Raw genomic sequence first — 17,357 nt, forward strand, 5'->3', positions numbered from 1 at the left:
TATGAGAAAATATCAGTTTGTACAGTATGATCTATGTGACCACATTGCCCCATTTAGTACAAAAATAGATGTAACTGCAGTTCACTAACATAGGCGTAACTCCTTGGTGTCAGCAGTGGGCATTGTGCTGGGAACTTGACTCCCAATGCAACAATATTAACACTAGTGGAATATCAGTCTCTGTTCCATCTTTGCACTGTGGTATATCGATGCCTCTTTATTAACCCTGTTTTTTGTGCAATCAGTGTGCTAACCTGCTTTTTCTCTTTCTGTACGCATTTTGCATTGGGCTTAATTTCCTGCCTTGCACTGTATAGAATGGCTGGTTCTATTACACATTTTATGCTTTTATACCTTTTTTTTGGAGTGGTCTGATTCTGAACTGGGCAGTCAGAACTCTCTAGGGATTTTTAACTACTTCTGCATTTTTATTTACACTACAGTGAAACTTTTTTAAACAATTGGGTCCCCTCTTACTAAAAGCATTTAGAATACTGCCTTCATGAAATTACACATGTTGAAAGTACTCTTTATAAAATCGTACTCAGACATATGCAGACCTTGTAAAAGTACATGTGATATTTTCTATTTGGTTAGGCCAGTTTATTTAAATCTACACACAGTACCATGCTTCATGTGAATTCTGATTTTCATTTCTGAAACTTCAGATTTGATTTAGAGGTGGCAGGGGGAAAGAATAAGTGGCTAAGAAAGATAGAACATGCGTTTGTACCTACCATTCATTCAATATTTAGTCAAACTGCAGTGTTTAAAATACAAAGTAGTCTTAAAATCCCTCTCTACAGACACTAAGAGAAACTATCCAATGTTCAGACTTGTAAGCAAACAGTGGTACCAGAGTATTGTACAGTCAATGTTAAATAAAAGCCAAAACTGAAATGTGCAGACAATAGGATTTGGGTGACTTGTGCACTGTCCCTTGTTTTTGTCTGGTTAGTCTTTTTTTTTTAAACCTAAGATTATTAAAGTAGATTGGTATAATGTTAAAAATTTATGGCTGATGCATTTTGCTAAAACAAAGTTGCACTGCATAGGGGTTGCCCAGGGACCATGACCTGCTGATGAAACAAAATTTGGGTGAAGTAAACAGCATTCTAATGACTACAGCTTGTTGAGGTGCAATGCCCTTATTCCCAAAGTAGGTTACAGTAGGTCTCATTGTGTCTGTGACCAGAAAGGACTTGTTTGGACTGCTGTACTCTTTTGGTGTAACTATGCTATTAATCTAAATATTTGTAAATAAAGTACCTGTATCTAGATAAATTATAGTGGACTGCCTTATTTGAAACTTTCACGAGTTGGTTCAGTCATCCCATGGACTTTTAGAATCTGAAATTAAAATACTTTACCTATCCATCTTGCTGCTTCTGACACGGCTTGATTTACGTAAGTGATGCTTTACTACATTTCTTGCTTTGCACTCTTATAATCTCAGTAGTCAGACAGAAACTGACTTCACACATGGATCTCATCTCAGAGAACTTTATTCAGAATTACCTAAACTTGCATTTCTCAGTACCTCTAACTGCTAGCGAAGAAGGGCCCTCTGCCTTTAACTGTTGTGCTGTGGTGTAGTATGCCACAGGTGGTGGCTGGGCACTAGCTAATTTTCAACTGCTTGGAAGTGCAAGAACCACTTGAAGCCTTCATCAAGCAAGTGGGTTTTTCCCTTTAAGTTAAACATGAAGGCAAACAATTTTACACCTCTAAGTAGATCCAAATACTTGGAGTAGAGAACACTCACCTCTGTAATAAGTCATTGATGTGACAAAATGTGCTTGAAGGTGAAATGAATCTGGTCAGTAACACTTAAGTGCTGATTGTACAGCAATTTAAAAAAAATCTTTAGTTCATTGAGTAGGATTTGTTCACTACACATACTATCTAGCTGCACTATAAAGCTTGAAAGCAGGTCTTAAACACCTAGTGGATTTAGTCATGTTGGCTTGCTCTGTAAACTCTTAGGAGCATGACCTAGGACTAGTGCCTATAAAAGCATTTGTGTTGGTAAAAAGATTTCTATATGTTCACTTTATAAAGCAGTACTTGCTGCTTCTACTTTCCTTATTGCTTAGTTAAGAGCACCTTAGAGTTGTACATTATTTCATGTGATCGAGTCATAAAATGGTACCTTGAAGCGAGTTCATTCATCTTATGAATGTTTAACAAGTTAGAGTGAGATTTAAGGTGGGCCACTTGCATCTTCCAAAGTCAATAGTAGGAGCAGTCATGTACTTCAGCTTGAGAAGCTACTCATGAGCACTGCCAGAAAATGAAGTTATTAACTGAATGCCTAGTTAACAGCCAGTAACAGTTATACTTAAGTGAAAGTGCATATTCTGTTTTTATCCATATGTATTGCATAGTATCCTTGGAATTTAATACACCAGAGCTGCACAATCCTAGTTTTATTTGTGCTTTTCTTTCTGTACCAAATCTCTGAGGTGAAAGGAGTTTGGGGCCTGTAGCCCTAAACACTGCCTTAATAGCAACCTTTCACAGTGCTGGTATTGAAGTGACTGTTTGTTTGGTACAGGTCTTACTACAGCTATGCTATGATCTCTTTATGAAAAGTTAAATACCAAATGCATGGAAAAACAAGGGAAAGTAAGGTACATGTAACATCTTAAAATCAAACTTTATTTTGTGTAAGAAATATTCCATTTAAAGTCATGGTGCATAAAGACAGAGGAATAATGGCATTTGTTTGACAGCAGAGGAAGAAACTATAACTATTACCAGATATGTCATACCACAGAAATTCAAATTTGTGGTGGTGGCTTTTAAATTAAATGTTAAAGATTTGAGATAATTATTGGAACCTTTGTGCCCCAGAATAAAAAGTTCATCTCTCACATTAACACCAGGCTTTAACATAATAAATATTACCATTATCTCTTGCATAAGTAACTTACGTTACAGTACCATACACAACTTTAGAGTACTGACAGACTTACAGCCAGTATTTACATGGAACAAATATTCAGGAATGGTGGACCATACTGCCTTGACAATTGGCTGTATGGTGTGTCTGGTTATCCACACTTGTAAGTTAATGAGGTAGCAGTCTTCAGGTTGTATATTTGGACCAGGGGCTAGAAAGAGTGTCATTCCCAGCCATAGAACTGTTAGCATTGCTAAATGTCAGCATTCTTCTACTACAAAGAAAAAAGTTTGGAGAAAGTTAGTGATTCTGCTAGAACACTGGCAAGATATTTTGTTCTAGATGCAAGATGTTCTCTTGTGCTCTAAGAGCAAAGATAGCCAGGACAGCCATTGGATCACATCCTGCCAGCCTTTTTTAAATGCCCTTGTGTATTATGTTGTTCTTCATGTACACGTTTCCAGCTTCACTGTATAGAAAAAACTGGGCAGCATGAATTTATTGTAAAACAATTCTTTGTATATCTCCAGTGGAGCAGTCCGTTAGAGACTAGGGTGACCAGATGTCCTGATTTTGGGGTCTTTTTCTTATCTAGGCTCCTATTACCCTCCACGCCCAGTCCCAATTTTTCACACTTGCTGTCTGGTCACCCTAATTAGAGACTATTGCATGAAGTGATAGCTCCTCACTGAGTGAAGAGTGGCTCAAATCAAAGCACCTCACTAAACTAGCACCATGAACATGAAGGATCTGCATTCATTATAAGCCAGAATTTTTGGCAGTGTAGAACCTACTGCTGAAGTTCTCTTGAAAACAGAGTACACAGGTTTACAGCTAGACCCTAGCCACTGCCAGATTGAACTGTTGGCAAGCTTAACGATAAAATGCCCCTGTGAAAAGTGACATCCATAATGCAGAGTACAATCCTCTCTGCTTCCTGCAGAAATGTATAACCTGTTAAACTGGAGGGTTATGGGGTGCTCCCACACAAAAGGCAGGAGTATTTTCACCAAACATGAGCCAAAACCATTTTAAATGGGAGATGAATTTAAAACAAAGGTGGAGATTATTTCCTTGGGAAGCCTGTTTTAGGTCCATAAAGCACCTATTCTGTGGAATCAAGAAATGGTAGCATGTATCAGTATAGTAGTAAGCACTATTAGCTACCTAACTTTGTTCTGAGAAGATGCAGTATATGCTATGCCCTGCTACATACAGGTCTTCAAAGAGAAGCTCTGTTTAACTTTGTCTATATGGATCTATGTGACTTAATGTAACAGCTGGCTCTTACCTCCATGGTTTAGTGGGATTATTTCTTGTGTATGATATTGGTGGAATCGTTGAGATTGAGATGAAATACCTGCTGGCCTCCTGTCAGGAGATCTGACAACTCCTGTCAGAGCAACCTAGAAAAAAGAGAAACCATTTGAGAAACTGTGTGTGAAAGGTAATGCATGTAGTGAGCAAATTCAAATTAATCTCTGAAATACCCATTTACTCTGGGATATAAACTTCAAGTTTTATGGTAACCTCACCTCCAAAGGTTGGTTTGTCTTAAACAAAATGTCAGACTTACATGTAAGCATTTTTCCACAAGTAGGAGTCCCATACATACAGACAGCGGAATTTAGCATGAAGGTTATAAATACATAAAGTTTAAGCTGCCACCCCCCGCACATCCTCCTCATAATAGGACACTGATTTTAGTCAGTGGTCAGAAAATAGATCCACATCTCTTGACAGGCAAATTCTTCCCCACAGACTATTCCTCATGTTGCTATTCTTATGTCAGTTTAGAGGGCCATCTTTGCATTTAGGCTAAGAACCAGGAAGTGTATATATAAAAGGTAGGTAGTCCCTAGTTACAAAAGAAACAGATGTAACTTCCCTGAGGGGGCACTCTGATGTTATAGATTTAGGTACCAAAGAGAAATGGCAGAGATGTTTTTACTACTGATTTCAGACATGACTTAATTTGACCTTGAGTAGATAATGTAAACTGTGTCTTTGCTTCCTCATCTGTAAAATGGAAGACTGGATATTTGCCTACTTCACAGGGGGTACAATTGGTTGTCACTGTTTGTCATGCAGGTTTGGAATCTTGTATTGCAATGGTACAAACTTCCTAAACTTTGTAAAACCGGCATGCAGAGGTTAAGCTAACGGTGTCCCTCTATCTAGTAACTTTTTAAAAAGTTAAAAGCTGTTTCAGTTACTATTGCCAATTTTTGTGGATTTGGAGTCACATTCGTGTCTTCTTCTATATAGGGAAAGGGGAAAAACTGATGATGCACAAAGTGCATGAATTGGAAAACAAAACAGATTCCTCCCCATCTAGTGTTTTGGCTACAATTATCTTGAGTTTACTTGTAACCAATATAGGTAGGAAATGTTCAGGCAGAAACTTTTAAGTTGGTATTCCTTTAAGAGCTCCCCAGTTCCTGTTATATACAAATTGCTTTTAATATTAAGTCCAAGAAACAGTAAAGTGAGTTAAAACAAATTCAGTTTCAGACTCAGCCATTTCAGAGTTGGGACAAATCAAAAGGAGTTACGGAAGAGTACATGGAGCAACTACCACTTTTGCATGCATGTGTTTCAAAACACTGTCATTTGTATTAAACTTTCCAGGACAATTCTACAGCAGCGTAAGACTATGGCTGTGAAAACGCTAAGTGCATTAGTGTATCTGGCTACGGCAGGTGGCCATCAGAGTTAATAGACCACAATGATTTGAAAATGTGGTATTGTAAAATGCTCTAAAGTGTTACCTGGTTCTGTGTAACATTAAGATCATCGTTAAGGGAGGACATTAGCCCTGATGAGCTTTGGGACAGAAAGAGTGAATCTGTAGCAGTGCTGCTAACCAGTTCATCTAGTGCATCGACTTGTCTCTTTAAGCTATGCAGGGTGCCCTCCGTTTGCCGTTTTCCTTTCATTAATACTTCCACTTGCTTGGACATGCATTGTCGAAGTTGAGCCTTAGTAAAACAGAACAACTACATTATTTCCTTTACATCCAATTTCTGCTTCATTTCCAGGTTTTAATTGATAGTGGAGGTCAGACTATTAAAAAAAATAACATAATATGATGGAACCTGTTTTGCCTATTCTCTTCTAATAATCTTTTACCTGTCCTGACCATTCAGGAAAGCAATATTTGTATGGTATTGTCTATCATCATAAAACATTACTCAAAGAACAGCAGCAGATGTGTGCTAACCAAATTCTGGTTCCATTTGTGATTGTAGCTAGACTTGCATTACAGGCCATCACACTGGTAATGTAGTGCACTGTGTAAGTTAAAGAATTACGACAACATTCACATAAAAAAGCCTTTCTGGAAAAGTAGTGTTAAGGGAAGCATGTTTAAATACCATGAACTTTGCGCAAAAAATTATTAATTTACATTGAAAATATACAGTGCCTTCCTCTTCTTCCTTTTCATCCCAATGGAAAGATCTTTGATATTGCAAAAAGTATTGTATGGTTGTTTAAAATGTATAAAATTATGGTTCAAGAACCAAAAGGAAAAAAGACTCAAGAATTCTTACAAAGGAGCCCTGCTAGACTTAATAAATAAATGCATTATATATAGTGTGTGAGATACAACCTTGAGCCGATCTTCATGGTGATGCAGCTTTTCTCTGAGTGCTTCTCCACGCCACTGTTCATCCTTGAGAAAAAAGAATCACTGTCAACAGCCAAAACACAAGGTTCTAAATCTGTTTAAAAAAGAAAAATCTATACATAGACCACAAACATAAATATGTAGTAGGACCAATCTTCCATTCCTTTCACATGCAAGTCAAGTCTTCCATTGAAATCAGTGGAGTTTGGGGGTGTGTGTGCGTGTGTGTGGTGTGTAAGGAATGCAGGATTGAGTTGATTATTAGTAACCAAAAAGATGTACCAGAAAAATTTAGTTTAGCTCAACTAAGCAATCCAGTTTTAATGAGAGAGAGAGAGGTTATTAGAAGTATCCAGTTATGCATCTGAGATTGAAATGAAGTACATAAAATACACAATCAAGGGTTCAATTTAAACAAATAGGGCCACATTTAACCCTGGTATAGATTGATGCAGTGTTTTGATTGTATTTATAAAGTGTCTTTAAAAGTAATTTTACCATTAAGTGGATTTTGGACAAATCCCTCTTCTCTTCAAATGGAAAGTTCTCTCTTAAGTTTTCTAATTCACACTCTAGACATTCTTTTGCTTCAAAAACAGCTTCCAGATCATCCAACAGCTCTGGAGAAGATAGGCTTACATCTTTAAGGCCAGTTCTCATTTCATCTTTCACCACCAATTTTAGCATCTTCACTGCATCCTTTATCTCCTTTTGTCTCTTTTCCAAATCTTCCTGAGTTTTAATCTAAATAGCAGTACAAAGACAGATTTATGCTCTAAAGAGGGATGAAATCTCAAAATGTTGCTATCAAATTCTTAAAAAGTTAAAGCACCAGCCTATGGTCTTTTTGCATTAACAACCCACGCCTACTTCTAAAACAAACATTTTAATTGAACAGTTATACATGGTTGTAGATTGCTCTCATTACTGCTGTTAAAAATGAACAGTAGTGGCTTTCTAAACAATTCAGAATTTGGGTTGTAAGACCAAGCTAAGAAGTTTTATCCTGATGTGTGTATGAGGCATTTGTAATTCAAAACAGAAGGGAACTTTTGTCATAGCTGTAAACTACTTTTGAAGTTCCCTTGAAGTGCAGATTGGCAACATTAAAACAAGAACATTTCGTTTCCTATCTTCTGTCGGTCCTCTTGAATTGCTGTATAGGTACTGATAGCATTCCTCTCTGAAGCACTCTCAAGTTAAAATTAGTGGACTAGGATAGTTCAACCAATACAGCAATTTTACTGGCTGAATGTTACAGCTTAAGGTAAACTAAGCATAATAAGAGGGAGACTGCATTTTTGTGAGATTACTGCACACATTTCAAATCTGAAGTACAAAAGAGACAGTATCTATGACCTGAAAACTGCAATCATTCTTTAGAAACGGACAAAGTTCTACAGAGATTGTGAAAATTACATCCTAAAAAAAAAAAGCATGTATTTAATGGGAATTATTAAAATACATGACATGACAGAGTTTGAGGCTTCAGTTTTTTCCAGAGTTGTAAAGTAATTTCATGGTTATACTCTAAAACCTAGCCATGCATCAGTAATTGAAGCTGGCCCTCAAGAGCATACTCCATTTCAGGTATGCAATAAGCATTTCACTGAATAGTTTCCTTCCAACAGATGGCTCTATTTAATCTTTAATGCGTTAGAGGTTTTAACTAAACCAATAAACACGTGCTTGATAACGTTACTAGTGCTAGCCTGACTGAAAGACAGAGATACTAGGATTTCCATTGATGTGCACATAATAAATAAAAGCAGGTTCACAAAAATCACATCAATTTAATTTCCAAAAACACTGATTCTTGAGACAATTAGTGCCTAATCCTGTAGTCCATGATTCAATGCAAGTTTTGCATAAGTAAGGACTGCAGTATTAAGCCCTCAATAGATTGAGCTGTTTGGACATTTTAAATGCATTTATTCATGCTAATAACAGAAGTGAACAGACTGAAAACGAACTTGTTTAGAAGATACATAATTTCCATGCAAAAACTTCCCATTGAAAAACATGGAATTATGGTTAGGTACTAGACTATACCTGTGACTTGAGATCCAAATAATCCTGTTGGATCTCACCCAGCTCCTTAATCAGGCGTTTTGCTCGTTCATGATTATCATGTGCCACTCGTTCTACTGATGCCATTTCTTTCTGCAAAAAACTGTTTTCATGCTCTTTTTCCTAAGAGATAAATGTGAAAATTGCTGAAATGTTACTTTGTTCCCCTATGGACAAACTCATTTAAGAAAAACCCATACATGTCAATATAAACCCATTTATCTGACTTAAAATAGTGTTGTTCTGAACAGTTAGTACACTCTAAATGGGATCAGCTAAGAGTGTTTGCATGGCATCGTAGGAACAGCAGAGTGTGGGTGGCTGACTTCTGAGCTGATTGCCTGAATTGTATCCTGTAGGCTCGAAAGGACATACAGGATTTTTCTCTCTAAAGAAAAATGCCAAGTAATTAAAATTGTTATTTGTATAGCAACACAATGAAAACATACATTAAGTGCTCTCTCAAGCTGGGTCCTTTGCGTTTTGATTGCTTCCTTCAGAGCTGTGATTTGCTTTTCTGCTTTCTTCCTCTCTGACAGGATCTGATCTTGGACATGGTTTAACTCTGCCTTTGAGAGTTCCAGTTCTTTCTGGAGGGATGAAATCTCTTGGTTTTTTTCTTGTAACTGTGTTTCTCTTTCTGAGAGCTGATGTCCTGGAATTAAATAAAATACAAAAAAAAAACCACTTTAATCAGCAGAAAGTCAATGTATCCACTCACACTGGGTGTATGGCACTAATTGCAGAATCATCGGGGGAGGTGGGGTAACATGCAACAAAAGCTCTAGAAGTCCCTAGTTTAAAGGTTTCAGAGTCATTACACATATTGAATCTATTTCCTGTATTAAATATCCTCACACCTTGTCAATATACTTGTTGACTGGGCCATCCTGATTATCACTACAAAAGTTTTTTTTTCCTCCTGCTAATAGCTCATCTTAATTAGCCTCTTACAGTTGGTATGGCAACTTCCACCTTTTCATGGGGGGGGTGTGTGTGTGTGTGTGTGTGTGTGTGTATATATATCTCCTTACTATATGTTCCATTCTATGCATCTGATGAAGTGGCCTGTAGCCCACAAAAGCTTAGGCTCAAATAAATGTGTTAGTCTCTAAGGTGCCACAAGTACTCCTGTTCCTTAATTTAATTTAAAGTTTCTATACACAAAACTCATAGTTTCTTCAGTTTTCAGGGACCTGCAACTTCTCCATACTGCTGTGCTAACTGCTTCTTTTACGGTGGAGAAACTGAGCAAGACTGAAAATAATAACTTCTGTTTTATCTTAAAAAAACCTCAAACTCTTGCCACTAAAAAAGTGCAAGAGAGCACTGAAATGAAATTCCATTGGTCTTCAGTGGTTGAAGTTGTATCTAAAGATTATTCTCCAATTATTACCAAGTCCCCTTAAGAGATCATGACATTTCTTTTTCAATTCGATTTCATTTTACAGTTCTTCACACTCGTCTTGCTGGTTAACAGAACAGAGCAGGAATTGCTTTTTCCTTCTGTTATATTCATGCTGTCAAGATCAAATCCTATGAAAATTACTACCATGCAATTTTTCCCATTTTCATGAACACTGGTCTAAACAAACAGTAAAACAACTGGGTCTAGCGAAATCAACCTGGGAACTCTCCATTCCCAAGTAGGGAAGCTCAATCAATATTTATTAAGAATCCGCTTCAGTGGCCTGATCCAAAGCCCAGCAAAGTCAGTAGAAAGACTCTCATTCACTTCAATGGGGTTTGGATCAGCCCTCATATATCATAGTTATATGCACGTAAGAAGTATCTTACTGGTTCTTCTCACTGTTTCTTCCAGTGCTGTATACCAGGTCTCCTCCTTCTCCAGTTTCTCAACCTTTTCTTCTGCCAATCTTACTTTAGCTATTGCCTGCTCAAATTTACTTTGTTGGTCTGTCAGCTCCTGTTCCAAGAGTTGTTTCTGATCTTTCAATTTAGCTGTGTACTCTTCTAATTTTTTTTCTTCACACACAATTTCTGCCTTGAGGTGCTGAAGAATCTACAAAGACAGGATGTCAAGTATTAACTTTTGTTGAGACAGTTGGGTAGTATCAGCTCAATAACAAATACCATCATTATAGATTCTATTAGAAAAAGATGACCCGGGGGGGAGTCAGAACACCTTTTTTCTATTTTTTAATTTCAAAATTTCCCATGAAATGGTATGTTTGTTTTCTTTTTACATAAAATTTTTAACAAGAGTTTAGTTTTCCCCCAAACTGTACTACTGCTCATTAGGCTAGATACTAAGCTGGATGTTTGTACATGACACTGGTGCTCAGAGTTCTCTTCTATAGATGTTGAGTCTCTCAGATGCATCCAGCCACTGCCAATATCAATGTGTGACAGCACTGCAGTAAGCTAACTGTTGACTCATCAGACCAACACTAATAGCATTCTCTCAGATGCAAAACTGCTGTCCATGAAACACAACTGTTAAGTATGATGATTTATTTCAATAAGATTGTGGCTTGTACACATGGAAAAAAATAACTAATATGAGAAATTAGTTCTAGTTATCTACTATTATTGTAGCACACACAGAGGTCCAGATCTTCATCTGCAGCTGATGAGCTCACATAGCAATGTGATGTGGGAGAGGGATGTAAAATATGGCATTGAATAGAACTGATGTCAAAAGAAAAAAAATCACAATTAAAAAAACCTGATTTTTCAAAATGTATCAAATTCCAAGTAGCTTTATAGCTGGTCAAAATGTGAAAGGGTAAATTTCATTAACATTTTTCCTGGTTTATTTTTAAAATTTTAAAATTTGTTGAAACTCAATTTTTGATTGTGTCTGTTTATCCAGCCTTTATGCTCCCACAATCCTAAATCAGCAATATGCTTGCTTAAGTCCCTGGTGAAGGTCAGAACAGCTTAAGAGCTGCTTTAAGTTCTGCTAACTATCAGCAGCTGAGGATAAAAGCGTGCAGAGAAACCTCAGCAATTATCCATTTTCCCTTGAAATACCATCTACATCTGCAGCCAGAAGGGTAGGTGTGAGGTGGAATAGATACCATGTACCAACCTTCTTCTGCAAAAAGATTCCCTTACACTGGGACAATCCTCCTATTGCTTTAAGAAAGCTTTGTGCTGCATTTCAGCACAAAGTGGTTATGCCACAGGGGAGAATCTGGCTCGCTCTTATTATTAATGGATTGCTATTGTTTTGTAGTATAAAAGTTTCTGTTCCAGAACGTCAAATCTCATGTTTTATTGCTATTTCTCTCCAAATGAAATAAGAAAAAACATTTAGATAGAAGTATTATATTAAATTGCAAACTCACACCTATGCCCTTTTTGCCAAAATAATTTTAGAAGCATAGAAGCTGTGTCTCTACCAGTCATGCAAAGACAAGAGAGAGAGAGAATCTGAGTCTCATACCATTTCTTGTTTGGCTAGTTCCAGTTCCCTCTCTCCTATTTCTCTCTGAAGCTGCTGCAGTTGGTTCTCCTTCCTTTTCTGTCTCTCTTGGCAATCCTTATACTTTTTTAAACATTCACTGATGTCTCCTTTTAGGGTTGCCTGCTCTCTAAGCAACTCATCCTGATGCCTTGTGGTATTTTTCAGATCCTGCATTATAGGTCAAATATAAAATCGTGAATAGTGGCTCAAAATATATTCTCTAAGCATCCTACACAAAACAGTCCTCTCACTGGGCCATATTCTGCCAACCTTATGTTACCTTATTGCCGATGTCCAAAATTAGCTGTTGAGGACTGCAGGATTGGGAAAATTTCTGCAGAGTTAGAAGAGGACATATCTTAAACTGTGAAATTTATACTTTGGACATGAACATTGTCACAGGTCACCCTTCCTTCCATGTGTTCACAACAAGAACAAAAAAAAATCTTGGAAGCTAGTTAAAATGGTATTGTGCTCCAAGTGACTCGAGCTCATTTAGGATTTTTTCCTCATGATGGAAGTCTAAAATATCTAAACAATCTATAAAGCCCGCACCCTTGAGCTGATATGCACTAGTGTGACCAGACAGCAAGTGTGAAAAATCAAGACAGCGTGGGGAGTGATAGAAGCCTATATAAGAAAAAGACCCAAAAATTGGGACATCTGGTCACCCTAATCTGCACAGATCCAGAAAATGGCTGTATTACAATACATAGATGAAAAAAATATGAAACTGTGGGATTATGAAAAATCATCCCTTGGTTTATGCTTCAGTGTTTGCGTTGTTGTAATGTAGTTTTTAGTTTATGATTAAGCATATATTCAATCTTTAAGCAAAGCTAACCTGTTCTACCAGCTGAAGTTGTTGCCTGGAGTCACTCAGTTCACCCGTCAGTGTATCCAGATCTTCCTTTTTTTCTACAGAAAACAAAACATGTTTGGGAAAAGAAAAGAAAACAATCTAAACTGACAATCCATGACATAACCCCACACACTGTGTGTGTGTTAGTTATGCACAGAGAAAGAACTTCTTATAATAGTTAAAGAATGAGTCTAATAGAAAACTGTAATTTAAACCATGATATATCACTTAGCATGCTACATTATATAACTGATTGACATACACTATGGTTTTAAGTAAAAATATGAAGCTATAAATTGTCACTTAAACAAAATTCGCAACTTTTCTTTACCTTGAAGATGCTGCTCTATTACGGCAATGTCTTCATTTAGTGATTTTTTGTGTCTGTTTAGTTGATCAATTTCCTGTTGCAGTTTTCTGACATTTAAGTCCATTTCCTCTACATTAGACAGTGCAACTTTGCTACTATCTTCAATAGCAGTTAAATTTCTGTAAAATGTGAAAAAACAAACACATTCTTGGTCTATTTAAAATATTTGGCAAGGATTTTTTTTAAATAGCTGTACTACTGCAGGCAGTTTTATGGGACGTAATATCTCCTGTCCCATTTCAAGACTGAACATGTTGCTTTCAGATTGTCTCTTTCTGCACTGCCATAGTATCACAGATGTAGCAAGTGTTCAACTGAAGTTCTAAACAAAGCCACAAGCCACGGTAGGAATGATTAAGAGAAGACATCTCCACAGTAATGGATAGTATAGTCATTTATCCTTTTTAAAAATGAACAGGTTGTTCATGACAATAAATGTAAACAGTAAGTCATGAGAACAAAGGCTCTCCAATCACTGATCTTTGAAAAAGTTTATTTCACCCACTTTTTAGTTTGTGACAATTCTCTGTCCAAACTCTGACAGTTTTCTTCAAGTTGTTGCTTTTCTTTTCTCAAAGATTCAGTACTGTTTTCCAGAGTCCGCATTTGAGAAGCCAGCACCTTCTTTTCTTGCTGGTCTTTCTCAAGGAGCTGTCTCTGCCACTCCACTTCCCCTCTCTGACGCTGGGACAGTTGCTGGAGATTCTCTAACTCTAATTTCTCCTATGAAATAAGACACAAATATAGTAACAGCTGCAGATATTAAAAAAAATAAAATAAACCCAAACACCATCTTTCTGTACATCTACATAGGACCTTTTATCCAGAAAGTTCCCAGAGTTCATTGCAGCCTGCATATACAGCACTCACTGCTCCTGTCACTAAACTATACACAAAAGGCAAACAGCCTGTGATTTTACAAGTTATCATGAAATATAAACTGCACACTGGCACTTTCTACTGCACTGTGTCAGATTTAATTGAGGTTCTTTGAGAGGAAGCACAGTGAAGTGGTTAGAGCATGAACCTGGGACTTGGGAGACCAGAGTTCAGTTACCTATTGCACCACACACCTACCTTTAGTACTGCAACTTGAGTCTTTTCTAATTCATTAACTTTTTGGCTATGTTGTAGTTTTAGACCTTGCAGTTCATTATTTTCAAGCTGCAACATTTCCAGAATGTGCTTCAGTTCTAATTGAAATAAATAAATAAAATCAAGTCAGTTATAGGAAAACTAAAACACTGTGGTTGCAAAGATGCATTAAAACAGGATTCACCTAAATGAACTTTGTTGCCAAGAATGTCCCATTCACTAAAGGAGCCATTTTAGAATTTTTAAGAACTCACAGTGTGTGAATGACTTCTAAAAACATCAGTGGGCACAATTCCTCTGCACTGAGTGAAGCAGAGAAAATGCAATGTTTGACAATGTAATGAAAGACTCTTACAATGCATATGCACAAGAGTTTTCTAATTTTTGAGTGCTTAATTTTGCAATTCGTGTTCTTTAAATTGAGATTTTTAAATGTAATTCCAAATATACTGTACACATTGTCACGGAGTAGCTGGCCCTTAAAGGGGAGTCAGGGCCTAGTCTACCTATGATGGAATTCATTATGGAGAATGAGCCCATCTTGGTCCACCTGGCTGACTGCCAGGTAGCTGACTAATGAGCACCCAAGCCTGAAAAAAGGCTAACAGAATCAGTTGAACAAGGGTCTCCAAAGGAGGGAAGGTCTTAGAGATCCTAGTGGGATGATGACAATGACTGCCTGCTAATCTCTCCAAGCTGCCTGGTGAAAGGAGTGAATAAAAAGAGAATACCTGCAGAAAAGCTGACTGAGGGCTACAACTGCTCTGAAGTATAACCCAGCTTCAGAAGAGCTGAGGACTCCTGATTTAAGAAGAGAAGTCCCAATCTACAAAAGGTACTTAAGCCCCCAAATACACTTTTAGGCTCTGCTGTGAACCAAAAAACTCCTGCAAACTCCGTAGGTGCCTAAACTGACTTGGCAGGTAAGTTTTTGGAGTAAAAATGCCCTTGGAGCCTATGTTTCTGCCTCAGGCTGGTGTCTGGATGCCGGTCTCCCACCTAAGCTTCACAGTGGCTCACAAACTGGAGAAGATAAGTGGATGAGTCTTGTGTGCAGGGCCTGATACAGTAGGTGTGCTCATAGAATAGTTACTGGGCCAGACAGTGGGAGGGGGAGGGAATAAGTCTGTAGCGTGGTGGTTAGGGAGGTGGGAGATCCAGGGTTCAAGTCTCCCTGCTCCACTCACTCTTTCCTTATTTATCCACAGTGGAACAGCTTCAGCAGGAGAGAGACTGAAGGAGCCCCACATCAAAATATTTCATAGCTGAGTGGTTAGAGCACATACCTGATTGGTGGGAGACCCCTGTTCAAATACTTTCTCCCCCTCTGATGGAGATGGGGGAATTGAATATGGGTCTCCCACATCCCAATCCAGTGCTCTGACCACAGGGCTAATAGTTATAAACTAGGCACTGGCACCACCACCACTTCACCTCACTGCCCCTCCTCCATTTTGTGTTGGATGAGGCAGTACCTAAATCATTCCTGCAAGGAACTACTTTGGTGCCTACGCCGCCTGACTCTAGGAGACAGGTTCCTGTTCATAGGTCACTAAGCAGAGATAGGCACCTCTCTGAAGCCCAGGCTTAGGCCCCCTGTAAGAAAGGTGAGGCTTATGATACATCTCTCTTGTTGCCATCTTCCATTGGCTAGCTTAGGCAGCTCCCCACCTAGCACATTGGCTTTTGTGGATTGTGTTCTAAGGTGCTTATTTCTCCCCAGTCACTGTACACTGAGCTTAAGTGCTTAACCCAGGCTTTGTGGATCAGTGTAGTTCCTGTCTTTTTTTTTTTTTCCCTAGATGCTCAGTGCTCGAATGCCTAAGTCCCTTTGTGGCTCTGGGCCAGTGAGACTCTTTGAATGATAAGCCAACTCGGGGAGGATTGCTGGGGACTCTTGAACTTGGAAGAATATGCTTGTCATTATTAGCGCCAGGGTCAAAAGTAGTGCTGGACTTGAAGAGGGGTTTTGCGCACTATAAAAGGAGTTAATGAGATCCCGCACGTGGTGAATTTTGGTTTTAGAACCCATGTCTGAGTAAATGATTCAAACCGCCAGAAGGATGCTGTGACTGTATAAGTGTAAGGCCACAAGGGGAGGAGGTGTGCTTGAGGGTAGTGCCCCATCTCACACTTTTAGTGAAAATCCATTCTTAATTGAAGGGGGGAAAACAGGACTTTCACTTCTGAAACTTCTAAAGATATTTAACCCATGACAGGTTTTCAATAAAACTTTCATTCAAATTTTGACTTCATTCCAGAAAAGAAATGTAAAGCAGTGTGTTTTAAGCAACTTCTTTGACAAGTGTCTGATAATAATGTTAACTTGAAACAGTTTAAAAATCAATATGAGCTGGAAAAGGAAAAAGCAGAACTTTAAGTGTTCTTAAAAAAAAAAAAATCAATGCACATTCCAAGCCTGTACAAAGTAATGTATCACGGCATTAGAGACATACCTGTCTTATGTGTAGTTATTTGTCCTAGTACACCCTGCAGATTTTCTTCTTCTTTTCCAATGTCCTGCTTTATGAGGGAAAGGTGTGTTCTTTTTTCATTTATCTGGGCATTCAGCTGTTCCAGGAATGACCTTACTTCCTATAGCAACATACCAGGGTTAAAATGTTTAAAAAAATCCTTAGCTGTATTACTAACGAGAGATTAATTCACTTTGAATTATTTTTTTATGATCACCATTCTTGCTGTGTTTACTTTTTGCATTTAATTTAGTTTGGATAATAAAAACAGACTAGTCAGTTTCACTTGAGCTCATGTTTTAGCAGAATGCTGCAGTGTTTGGGTTGCAAACATGAAAGAATGTAATTGCAGATCTTCTTTGAAGAAATATTTTAACTGAAAACATTTCTATTGCTCTTGAAGTCTGTAAAATTTTGATTTTACAGACTTACGTAAATCTAACAATATCCCTTAAATAAACTTAAAAAGAGAAAGCTTTACAATATCAGTCTTGGTGCTGAATTTTAATTTCACAAT

The 17,357-nt window shown here is 37.8% G+C and overlaps 1 protein-coding gene across 8 annotated transcripts in view; it reads right to left on the reverse strand.

The window, feature by feature from the left end:
• Nucleotides 1–2,640: 2,640 nt before the first annotated feature.
• CNTRL (centriolin) overlaps nt 2,641–17,357 on the reverse strand; it is a 61,146-nt gene continuing 46,429 nt past the window's right edge. For 5 of the 8 annotated variants that reach the window (XM_050926659.1, XM_050926660.1, XM_050926658.1 and 2 more), the window contains 14 exons: nt 16,823–16,961; nt 14,349–14,464; nt 13,777–13,994; nt 13,233–13,390; nt 12,884–12,957; nt 12,019–12,207; nt 10,404–10,629; nt 9,056–9,261; nt 8,589–8,729; nt 7,035–7,280; nt 6,519–6,581; nt 5,677–5,886; nt 4,197–4,311; nt 2,641–3,179 (listed from right to left, as the gene is read on the reverse strand). In XM_050926659.1, coding sequence (XP_050782616.1) covers nt 3,166–3,179; nt 4,197–4,311; nt 5,677–5,886; nt 6,519–6,581; nt 7,035–7,280; nt 8,589–8,729; nt 9,056–9,261; nt 10,404–10,629; nt 12,019–12,207; nt 12,884–12,957; nt 13,233–13,390; nt 13,777–13,994; nt 14,349–14,464; nt 16,823–16,961 — 2,115 coding nt within the window. In that variant the 3' untranslated portion in view covers nt 2,641–3,165. Of the gene's footprint in view, nt 4,312–5,676; nt 5,887–6,518; nt 6,582–7,034; nt 7,281–8,588; nt 8,730–9,055; nt 9,262–10,403; nt 10,630–12,018; nt 12,208–12,883; nt 12,958–13,232; nt 13,391–13,776; nt 13,995–14,348; nt 14,465–16,822; nt 16,962–17,357 lie in introns of all 8 variants that reach the window. The other 3 variants (XM_050926655.1, XM_050926657.1, XM_050926661.1) reach the window with 2 other exon arrangements.

The sequence above is a fragment of the Gopherus flavomarginatus genome, chromosome 17 (assembly GCF_025201925.1).
Source record: "Gopherus flavomarginatus isolate rGopFla2 chromosome 17, rGopFla2.mat.asm, whole genome shotgun sequence".
NCBI classification, from domain to species: Eukaryota; Metazoa; Chordata; order Testudines; family Testudinidae; genus Gopherus; species Gopherus flavomarginatus.